At 40.1% G+C, this 12,537-nt stretch overlaps 1 protein-coding gene across 2 annotated transcripts in view; it reads right to left on the reverse strand.

Moving 5' to 3' along the window:
• Positions 1 to 12,537, reverse strand: part of LOC136878835 (large proline-rich protein BAG6) — a 281,352-nt gene that overhangs the window by 173,527 nt on the left and 95,288 nt on the right. For both annotated transcript variants that reach the window (XM_067152362.2, XM_067152361.2), the window contains exon 7: positions 9,981 to 10,191. In XM_067152362.2, the coding sequence (XP_067008463.2) occupies positions 9,981 to 10,191 (211 nt within the window). The remainder of the gene's footprint in view (positions 1 to 9,980; positions 10,192 to 12,537) is intronic.

Here is a 12,537-nt window from a genome sequence, read left to right on the forward strand (position 1 = left end):
CGAAGGCTAAGGGTACAATAAATAGTACTGAATAAGTGGAAACCCTTAGCTTTTGTTTTACATTCCTAATAGTTACTCCACTAATTTCGTGGACCAAGCAAGTAAAATAATTTCTATGTATTCCATCATAAGAATGTCTAGAAAAGACCATACTTCTGCAATCAAATTGTGCTTAGATCTCAACTTCGCAGTCGCAAATCATCTGCTCACAAAATATGTCAAGACAATCATATTTGGCTTTTGTTCATTTTCTCCGAATCACCAGTGCCAAATTGTTTTTAGTTTGGAAACAGTCAAAACTAGTGACCCAGTCGATAATCTGAGCATCATTGTCTTCATGACATTCTGCCTCTTTCATAGCTGGCCAACGATATTCATACACTAGATCAATCTGAGGTATTTTGAACTGCCGTAATACATTTTTTTTCCATTTATGTCCAGAGTATGTTCAGTTTGCAATTCGTGCCACAACAGTAGGGTGATTGCTGCTGAACTGTCTGTTCCACTGGCTCAATACTATTAAAGATGGAGCAGTAGTAGGTGATGATTAGTGTTTTACCATCATTAATTGAAAAGTATGTGCAACTGTTTATTTTTCACCCAGTTTAATTAATTTATGGATTAACTTTTGTACAATACCAGAAATTATATCATCTAGCTTTCAGTAGCAATAGCATCTAGCAGAGACCCTGGAAACTCCATTATGTTCAGGAGTTATCACTGGAGGATGGTGACAGGCGAATGGAATATGAGGAAATTATGCTGTCATGGCATAACGATTGGCTGGATGTGTTCAAAAACATCATTTGAAGCGATGAGGCAGTTTTTCCACAATGGGAGGTTCATCAATCGACACGACTGCCATTATTGGGCAGAAAAAAATCCAGGAATGACAGCTGAAAAATTCCAAAGTTGAGATAAATACACAGTTTGGTGCGGAATGACCACGTATCATAGCATTGGCCCATTCATATTACAAGACACCACGAACAGCGACCGGTATCACCAGATGCTGAACGAATGTGTGCCCAATGATATCAAAATGGGACAATTTTGCTGATTTTTTCAACAAGACCGGCTATCACCTTATTTTGCATTAACCTTTTGATCAGCGAGTTTTAGTGACACTCCCAGGCCACCAGGAGTGAGTTTTCTTCTTAATTTTAAATTTTTTGGGTCTAACTTTTCTCTATTAATAAATTTACATAATTTACAATAGGGTACATAACTTATACCTTCAATTTAATTGAAATCAGTAGCGTAGATAATATTTTTCTCAAATTAATGAAAGGAATAGTAAAATTGATACAAATATAATTAGGCCTACTGTCTATAAGTGATCAAGTTTGTAACCTTTACAACACACTGTCTTGATTTTACAACAGTGTCACTTATCAAAATAACCTTAGGGTATGTTACTGACCAAGAAACTCTAGTTTTTCATCATGTACAATGTCCGTATCCTTTCCAGTATAAACAATAAAATCTAGGATATATACAGTTTCACAGTCGCAAAGTATAAACATCTTTATACCAAACCTGTGTTGCATTGATCGTACTGTTTCTATTTTAGGCGACCTTTCCAAGCAACTAGGCTCTCATCATTACAGATATTTTGGAAGGGATAGAATACAGATCAGAATTTCTCTCTGAAATAGATTATTGTAGGCCTAATTTTGTGAAGTCCGTCATCTGGGGGCTGTAGATTGTTGTCAGGAAAGTGAAGCAACCTTAGGAGGGAGAAACTGTCGAGAGAGGTCACTTAACCGAGCATCGGAGTTTTGAACGATTTATTTGTTGACCAATAGTTTTTCATTTTTTTTCTTCACATGGCTCGTCAACAAAACCGTTGCCAGGAAAAGATAAGGAGTCTCTACAGCTATGCCTTGCCACTTTTGTAACTTTGATTTTTCCTTTACGACCGTATTTTCTGTAATAAATAAGTAGTACTTGTTTATTTCTGACATTATCAAGTTCATAATATTACGATCAAAAATTTCTTTGAAAATCGACACTTCAAGTCTTTATTGTTGTCATTATCATTCAAACGAAGATTATCACTAACCCTTGAATTTGATGGATCTAAATTAGCAGAAAGCATAGGAAGAAACCTGCCTACAGAACTCCACTTTCTTCCTTTGGTATGAACAGCTGACTGCTTAGCCTTCTTTGCGACAGCAGAGCGCTGCACTTCGTCCTCAATTTCCGTGTTGTCGTCTTTCGAGGAATAACCAATTTCACTCTCACTGGACAAAAACCAATCACTATCACTATCATAAATATCAATTTCACCATCAGACTCCTCGTTAGTCAAAATATTACTTACATTGTCCGGAGCAGCTCGCATCCTCGATTCGATCCCGCCATTACCACGTGTATTTGTTTACTATCAAAGAGTTTGTTTCTACGGAAACCACAGATGAGAGAAAAGAAAAATAATGTGTGTTGTCAAAGAATAGTCATGCAATGCACTCGCAGGCAAAAACAATAAAAAACAGTTTGCGGGTGTTGTAATTTGTAGCACAATCGCGTAACCACTACGGATGCTGCGACAGAACTTCATCACAGAACATACGAGATGTAATAAAACAAGGAATGAAGTTCGCTGAACATGCCAAATATCCCCCAACTTTGTTTTAAAAACCCGCCAGAACAATGTCAATAAACAATTTCAAACATTCAACATGAAAAGACGGCGGTACTGTTCGGGCGCAAACATCGAGAACGTAAATAGACAGCAGTACTCCCGTCGGCCACGCGCAACACTGCCGTAAATAGACGGCAGTACTACTCAATGGGTTAATCGTTTGTGACTGACTGGATGAACACTTTCCAGGATGTTGGCTAGGGTGGCGAGGAACACATGAATGGTCTGATAGAAGTCCCGACCTTGCCCCTTGCGACTTCTTTTTGTGGGGTTGGGCCAAAGAAGAAGTGGACTGAACAAAGACACGCACATTGGATGAATTATAGGAGAAAATCAGATTTGTCCTCGGAAATGTACCTCAGAATTTCCTGCAGAAGTCAATTGATGACATTCCTACATGTTTACGTCGTTTGGTTGACAACGCAGGAGCATATGTGGAATTTTAGTGTGGTAAGCACATACTCATGGTCCTAAGAACCGACCTCAACTGGTTCTGTGTGAAAATATTCATTTAAAAAAAAACCTATGGACATTTAAAACTAGGGAGCTACATCGCAACCCACCCTGTATAATGAACACATAATACCTTGAAATGTTCATGCACATGTTCTTGTACAATCAATGTTACTACCTCAGACAAGCAGCGATAGTTGCTTCATATAAAGAACACGCCAATTCAGAGCACTGTTGATTAAACATGGCACATAAACACATACTTAACAGTACTGAAGGATTCTTAAAAGGCTGTCTCATTCGATGTGCAATGATGCCATAATAATGGTACCCTTTTCCAGAATTAGAATAAAATCGTTAGTAAAGCAAAATGGTACAGTACAGAACCGCAAGTCCTACACGCGTGCGCGTGCGCGCACACACACTCTCTCTCTCTCTCTCTCTCTAAATTATAATACAGTGAAACCTCACTACTGCGTTTAAATCTATATACAGTAAAACCTTGATGCACCGTTTCTTAAGGGGGAGGGGGAAAAGTGACTATGGATGCAGGAAAACTATAAATGCAGTCGACGTAAAATAGGGGGAATGCAAAATAATAAAATATGGGTACTGCATTTGGGCATTTTCATCATGTAAATAATAATAATAATAATAATAATAATAATAATAATAATAATAATAATAATAATAATAATATAATAATCTTAATTAAATCTATCCATTTCCTTCGTGGCCTTCCCACATGTCGACTTCCTTCTACTTTTCTATCAAATTCCTTCCTTGCAGTTCTGTTAAATGGCATCCTTTTCATGTGACCAAACCACTTCAGTCTTGATATTGAGGAGAGAATCATCTATTCCTACTTATCTAATTTTCTCATTTCTAATCTTGTCTTTCCTGGTTTTCTGGATCATAGTGTGTAGGAATTTCATTTCAGCTGCCTGGAGTTTGAAATTATCTCTATTGGTCAGTGTTGCGGTTTCGAGACTGTATGTAAGAACTGGTGTATAATAGGACTTGTACAATGTCATTGTTGTTTTCATAGGTATTTACTCATCCCACAGCAGGTGTCTTACCTGGTGGTAAAATGTGTTGCCTTATTGATTAGATTGTTCACCTCATGGTTTGCTAGGTTGTCATTTGATAGAACGCTACCCAAGTATTTGAAAACTGGAACGCTGTCCAGTTGGGCTTCATTTAACATGACTATTCATTCTGCTTCATCCCCATACACTTTCCTCACCACAGTCTTGGTCTTACTGATGTTTAAACCATATTTCTTAAACTCCTCATTCCAGCTTTGCATTCCCTCTCCCAATTCCTCTTCTGAGTCACTCCAGATCGCAACATCATCTGCAAATGTGAAGGCTTTGACATCTCCATGTTCTTTCCTTCTAATAGATTTCATTACTACATCCATCACAAAAATAAATAGAAGTGGTGACAATGAGCTGCCCTGCTGCACTCCTCTCCTTGTTTCAAACCAGTCCGACAAACCACGTCCTACCTGAATACAACTTCCATTCCCACTATACAACATTTTCACTTTGTCTATGAGGCTCTCTCGCACTTGAAGTTCATTCATTGCCAAATTCTTTCCGTTGGTACACTGTTGTAGGCTTTCTCAATGTCCAAAAATATTACAAATAAAGCTTGTTCTTCTCCCAGTATTTTTCCATTAGCATCCTAATTGCAAATAAAAGGTCTGTAGTTGACCTTCCTGGTCTAAAACCACACTGCTCTTGTCATTAATGCTTTCACGGCCCATACATAAAGACATGATACTGTATAGGCTTTTGGGCTTATGCCGTGTCAAGAAAATAAGGTGAAATTCTTAACGTTTCGCAGGGAACTGTGCTGAAGTACTTTTAAGTACTTTTAAGTATGGGCCGTGAAAGCATTAATGACAACATTTAAAACCTCTGTGGGGAGGATACTTTCAAGAAGGCTTCAAAATTCAGCAAATTAAGGAGAAAGAAGTCTATTCTTCTTTCTTCTTTGTGCTTTCTACTGAGATGCAGGGACCATAACAGCATTCCCAACTGTGTGAAGCTGAAGCACACGTTAAATACACCGAAAGCCAGGAGAATATATCAACGCGCTAGCAAGGTTCTTGTGATTGAGAGAGTGCATAACACTCGTAGGGAACTGGATTCAGTCTCCCGAGAGTTATTTCGCTCGCACCTGCTGTTAAGCAACACACTTTCGCGGGAACTGTGGGCGACTTTCGATCGCATTACTGCTATACAGGCTGAACGAAAATTCAATCAGGTGTCATTCAGACAGAAATTAAAGTTCCTCCGTCTAGCTGAAACAGGCGGTCTCTCGCACGAACCCGGATGCTAGTAAAACTGTTGTCAATCTTTCCAAGAAATCCTTGGACGAGAACCAAACAGCAGTTCTAGCTAGGGGTCTTAATTTCGCTATCGCTCCCTCTAAAATTCCCACCGAGGAGTTAATTACTTCGGTTGAGACAGCCATCCACAAACTACCCACGGATGAGGCTGAGGAGTTAAGACAGAAATTCGTGCGATTCATAAGGTCCGCTGTTGTACCCGCGCTCATTTTAACAAGAGGCGAAAGGAGAGCTTTGAAGGAACTTGGAGATGATTCTGAACTGACCATTCTCTCAGCTGATAAGGGTAATGCGACACTGGTTATGGGCACTGACTAAGAATAAAATCTCGGCTATATTGTCAGAGCCTGTTTACAGACTCTGCTCACATGACCCCACCACTCGTGTGTCTAACGCCACCGTGAAGCTCTTAAGGCAATCTTCAATTCCAAAAGAGGAGACTAAACATCTGTCCCCGGGGGATGCAGTGCCACCTAGATTATATGGATTGCCTAAGATCCATAAAAAAGATGTTCCCCGCAGGCCTATTATTAGTGTGATAGGTTCTATGTATGCTCTGGCTAAATACCTAAGCAAATTGCTTCAGCCACACATAGGATGTACTGAATCATATGTCAGGGACTCTTGGTATTTCGTCAACAAGCTGTCAACCATTACCCTTCAACCTAATGCACTTTTGGTGAGTTTCAATATGGAGTCCTTGTTCACTAAAGTGCTGAATGACTCGGTCATGTCTCTCATTGAACACCTGTTCCCTGAGGCATTACCAAGCTATTTTACCACTGCATGACATCCAGCTATTTCTTGTGGGGTGGGAATTTTTATGAACAGACAGACGGAGTGGCTATGGGAAGTCCACTTTCGCCCGTAGTGGCTAATTTCTTTATGGAGCATTTTGAGGAGGAGGCTATTGCTTCGGTGCCCATCAAGACTATGATATGGTGGAGGTATGTTGATGCATTTGTGGTCTGGACAGAAGGTCCCGAGAAACTTCATCTATTCCTAAACCACGTAAATCAGCAACATCCGTCAATAAAATTCCCTATGGAGACGGAGTCGAATGGATGCCTTCCTATCATGGATGTTCTAGTAAGAAAGAAACCGGACGGCTCCCTAGGACACACCGTCTATCGTAAGCCTATCCACACTAATCGCTATCTTCATGCAGGTTCTCACCACCATCCAGCACAAAAACAAGGCATTTTCACGACACTCGCCAAGAGGGCGAGACGAATCTGTGAGCCATCACATATCCAGGTGGAGATGGACACGCTCAAAGTCGTGTTCAAGGGCAATGTTTACAGCGATTTGCAGATTCATAGAGCCATACATCCCAGAGAAACGACCAAGCAAAGCACACAGAAGGAAGAAGTGAAGGGAACTGCCTACTTGCCTTGCATTCACAACACCACAGATCGAATTGCCAAGGTCCTCCGCAAACACAATATAAAAACCGTGTTTGGCACCACCACTAAAATTACTCGCAGTCTGAGTAAAACCAAGGACAAATTGTCCCCACTTTTACATCCTGGGGTATACAAAATTCCCTGTACTTGCGGTAAGGTATACATTGGCCAAACATGCCGGTCCATTGGTACCCGTATCAAAGAACATGAACGTAATATTTGTCTCAACCAACCAGACAAATCGGCCACAGCTGAGCATCCTCTATCATCGGGTCATGATGTCATGTTCCAAGATGCTCGAGCTCTTACCCACACTTGACACTTCAGGTCAAGGATTATACGGGAAGCTGTGGAAATACGTAGAAATCCTAACAATTTCAACAGGTACACCGGCTATCCATTAAGTAATACCTGGTTGCCAGCCATTAAGAATTTACATAGGTAGTTCCCTTCCCGGTCCCTTCACTATTGTTATTTCGTCTCGGTGTTTTCCAAATTCGTACGTTTCTCGTCGCCAGTTGGTTCATTCGACATACACCTGCCAATATCATGTGGTACGCAAACACGTTATGTGAACCGCTTAGACTGATTGTGATGGTTCGGTCAGCTTCCGCTTTGAACGCTAGCGTTGCCACATCCTGGGGGCCACCTGGTGGCGAATGAACGTACCATGTTCCACTTCTATTATAACGCTCCAAATATAAAGTGTCATTGTTTAAGAAGCCTTTCTCGTGGACAGTCGAGATTTCTTCTGACGACGCAGGGCACAGTTCCTGCGAAACGTTAAGAATTTCACCTTATTTTCTTGACACAGTTTAAGCCCAAAAGCCTACACAGTATCATACTGCTCTTCTTCCAAAAGTGGTTCAACAATCTCTGATTCTAGTCTCTATTTATTTTTAACATTTTCAGGATGAGACAGTAGTGTAATACCACGATAATTAGTACATTTTCATCGGTTTCCTTTCTTGAATAGAGGTACAATGATGCTCATCTTCCAGTCCTCAGGAATAGTATTTTGCTCCCGTATCTTGTTGAGCAGTCTGTAGAGCCATTGGATTCCTGGTATAACGGAATCAAAATATTGCAATCATGTTATACGCGATGAAAATAAAAAGCACGACTTTTACGCCATTTCATTTCACTTTGCTTTATATCTCGTAGTAAATGGAAAACTTTCAAGGTCAGTTCTCTTATTGCAAATTAATGATATACATGGATATTTCGGCGATAATCTGTATTTTGGTAAAGATTCCGTAGAACCTTCACGAAAGGTTCGAGATTCCACATGGCGTGGCCGGACGAATCACAGAGGATAGAAATTCAACATGGTGCGCCTCAGATGATGTCACAGCTGGCTAATCGATGCTGCCAACTTAGCAATTAGTTTCAAGACCAGGCTAGTGAATGATTATTGGTCTGGCGTGTAACAAAACAACTGGGCATGGGGCAACAAAGTGGTCAACAGGCCTCTAGCATCCCACACACATCACAAGGCATGACGTGATTAATAACCCTGTGACTAATTAAAATGTACCCGGCGCACACTGTGACTATTTTAAACTCCGCGATTTTCTCATTTTCAATGAAGCTGGCAGCCCTAGCCAGCCAACAACAACACAGAAAATGTGGCAAATTTGAGTTTTACAGTGCCTCGGTTTTATTTCTTGTAAATAAGAATACTTCTAGGGGCCGGTCGAGAAGAAGCGTTGGCGCCAAGAGACTCGTACTGATGCTGCGCGTGAATAACCTACGCACAGCAATCCAGCCAACAAGATCCTTGCTCGAGGCTAGCAACACTTAATCGCTTCTACATTCTCGCGTGACAGGTTGCCGCTATTAGATGCTGGAGTATTCAGCTGTCTCTTCACATTTAAAAAAGCTTTTGCATATATTTTTCTTACGTACAATCAATCCATGCGGGAAAATTGTGGCCGAGGACAAATATTTTTTTTGACGATCGATGCAATAAAACGATAGTTCAGGGAACGATAGATGTGGGGGAATTTAACATTGGTTTATATGGAACATTTTTGGGACTGAATAAACTGAACGTTGGATACGGGAAAACAATAGTTCTGGGAACGATACATAGAGGTTCTACTGTAAAAATACTTCTCATATCGTGTCACGAATTTTTGCTATTACGATCACATTTTTTCTTAACCCTCAAAATGTTATTCGTCCCTTCTTGTAAAGCAAACGTGATTTCCAACACAGATAAGTCATCGCCACAGTTGGATGATTATGGAAAAAGCGAGCCTATTTGTGCTTGTATTCCATTCAGAAGTTAAAAATGTAATTTGTGTTGAGTGGTACAGTGAAGTTTCTTGCATGATACTATAGCCTATATTTGGATTAGGAACATAATTGTGTGAAATTGACTAGCGTGGTACACATTCGTCTTGTGATAGCCTAGGTACGGATATGGAAAAAGTGAAATTCCTTCCTAACGAAGAAAAGATTAAAATCATCCAGAAAGTGGACTGGCATCCACATCTTTAAACATGCAGAGGTCGCTAATGTTGAACTCGCACCTTCGAGTTTCGACTTGGTCGAAGTTCTTCAAAATGGTGGCCAAAGTCATTCTGCGCAGTCGCACATGGTCGAGTATAACCTCCAATTCAGTGTCTAAAAGTGTGACAAGAAAATAAAGTTTTATAACCCACTGCTCCGAAATAAAAGGCTTCTACTAACATTTGTTTTAGAAAGAGTGTGAGCTGCAATAATACTTGGATATTTTTATTGGCCCCCGTGCATATGTTTTCACATGGTTCAATGCACTTGTTATTTTATAAGCCCCAGAAGAAAAGGTTTTCATATTTGTCCTCTCATGTTTTTCACACCTTTTAATACTTTCCTCTCATCCTGAGAAATGGTAGATATAGTTTTCACTGTGCCAACGGGTACGTGATGTAAAATGCCTTGATGTCAGAAAAAATTGTATCTAGCATTTCCATATCCCTGTTGGGTAGTTTTTATTTACATTTTCTCGCTTAACACATTCATTTTTTTTGTGCCCGGCAGAAACGTTTTAACGAGGTTTTACTGTAATAATAAAATTATGGCACATTTCATACTGATATTGTAACTGAACACAATGATAAATTCTTACTCTAGCGATCTTTGAACGCGCTCCTCACTATTTGTTGGGGTACTAGTGGTGCCAGCTTCTGCATCAGTAGATGATCCCTGAGATTCAACCTGGGTTTCACTAGCCTCGGGTGGTGAGCTAGCATCTTGCATAGGAGTGTCTGTAGTAGTGTCAGCAGTTGCATCTGTTGTCGTTACTGTGACTTCTTGATCAGCCACGTCCTGCACTGGATCTGAAAAAAAAAAAAAAAATACAGTGAAGCAACTGTTTAGTTTCTTTGTGAAAACTACTGTACTATATTGCACAAACATTGTTTATTAATTCCCTCATGATATTATCGAGAAATACAAGAACACCTGTAAAGAATATTCCACATACTCATGTAAGATTTCATTGCTGTTTTAGCTTGTATATTACAATCATCATCAGTGGAAGTAGTCTCACTATTACATCATGGTCATCATACACCTCTGTTGAAGCTTACAGTACTTTCCCACTTTTGAATGAATGATTTTCTCCAGATCTGTACAGTAAAAAACCTTTCAGAGAAAAAAATAAAACAAAATCACAAATGAAAGGTTTGGTACATCTAAAATTACTTCTTGTTGAGCATGTATGTGGCTGCCTGTGTATTCCACTACCCTAGCCAAGGATACCCTACAGCCAGAGCAAACTTCTTCCCCTCTCCATACGGATGCCGTAGAAAGATGTTTCCGACCCCCTCCGCGGATTTCCAGCAGCAGGAGCCAGATATCTTATCACTCCCAACCTACCTGAATCTTCTCACAAGTTGGGCCAGGTACCCTTGCCTTGAGAACACGTGCATTCACAACTCCCACTTCTTCCTATTCTCATACATTTCTTCCCCATGAATTCATTATCAATATTAGTCATTGTGTGTTGGATCCTTCTTTATCTCAGTCCTGCATAATCTCTGATTCTCTTTTCATCCTCTAGATAATGACTTCAAGTTATTTTTTATTTTACTTTTACATACATCAAAATAAATTGGTTTTGTTTAATAACACTACTGATGATGATGATTGTTGTTTAAAGAGGCCTAACATCTAGATCATCGTCCCCTAATGGTACGAAATGAGACTAAATGAAATGACAAATTAAAAGCCCAAAAACATCCACTGACCACAATTCAAAACGTGAGGATGAAGAATGAATGGATGGATATGAATTTTAAACGATCAGTGGAACAATCCACAGTGCCTCACACGCACAGAAGCTGGCGTAGAACAATAGTATTACTGACCATGGGACTACTTCTATAGCACAATATTGAATCGATGATACTTGTAGTCGAAAGGGGCCCAAAATCCAAATCAGCGGCCTCTCACAATGGTACTTATCGCTAGGAAAGTAGAACCATGGTATTTGTCATGTTGCAGTACTAATCAAGAGTAGTGTAGACTCGTGGTATTACACACATTATGGTACTACTCACAGGTAATGAAATTCGCACATGTAATACAGACCTACGCTGTTTCGCACGTTGTGGCGCCATTTACAGGCAACATCACATAAGAGTACTAACCACAGGGACTCGTACTATCATGTGGTGTTCTTCATATAGTGGGTACTAATCACAGGCAAGCCAGAACCATGGGTTCTCTCATCCCATGGTGTTGCTCATATAGTGCTACTAATCACAGGTACTGTAAAAGCCATTGCGCTCTTGTTTGCTACTAATCACAAACCTATTTGGTGCCGAACATAGTGGTACTACGCGGAAGTATAAGCGACCCATGGGGTTCCCCGCGTGGTGGTACTAATCACAAGTAGTTTCATGGTTCTAATACAATCGTCCCTTGGTCGCCCCTTTTAGTCGCCTCTTACGACAGGCAGGGGAAACCTTGGGTGAATTCTTTGTCTGCATCCCCCACCCACAGGGGGTTGTGTGTTCGGTCCGTGAGAGGTATTTTATTTCCCTCAAGCCCGCCGGCAAGCCGGTTAGGACCCCCCTATCCGCCACCTGGGACGCGCCACGTGGGAGCATCACCTCTCCCCTTGCTATGCCAGCATAGTAGGTTCAAGGAATAAACACTATTAAGAACAACTGAAGAGCCCAAACTGGATGACTATACGAATGCAGGTAACCCTCATATAACCTTGATCGTACTTTATTACAAGTGCATACCTCCCAACTTTTAGAGAAAAAAAATAGGAAGATTTTTACTTCTTGGATTTCATCACATATATTCCACCACGGTCTAGGTGAAAAATGGCCGGTATAAAAGGCATGCATATCTACACTTATAATGTGAATTGACTATTCAATTTAAAATCTTAAACTAAGAAAAAATGAAAATGGTTACAAGAAAATATATCTAATCATTCTCATTTATGAAACTTACATACGAATAATATTCATCACACCGACAGACAACAAAATGCATAATAGTTTTATTTATCTGTCGGTAAAATAAATGGAAATTTAGAGGTATCTCTGAACACAGAGAGATAATGTTTGTTATATCTTTTGGCCATACAGAGAAGAGAAAATACCAGAAACTGTCACCGACGCAACCCTCTTAAATACATTCAACTCATTAAAATTACGCAATAA

The sequence above is a fragment of the Anabrus simplex genome, chromosome 8 (assembly GCF_040414725.1).
Source record: "Anabrus simplex isolate iqAnaSimp1 chromosome 8, ASM4041472v1, whole genome shotgun sequence".
Taxonomy (NCBI): Eukaryota; Metazoa; Arthropoda; class Insecta; order Orthoptera; family Tettigoniidae; genus Anabrus; species Anabrus simplex.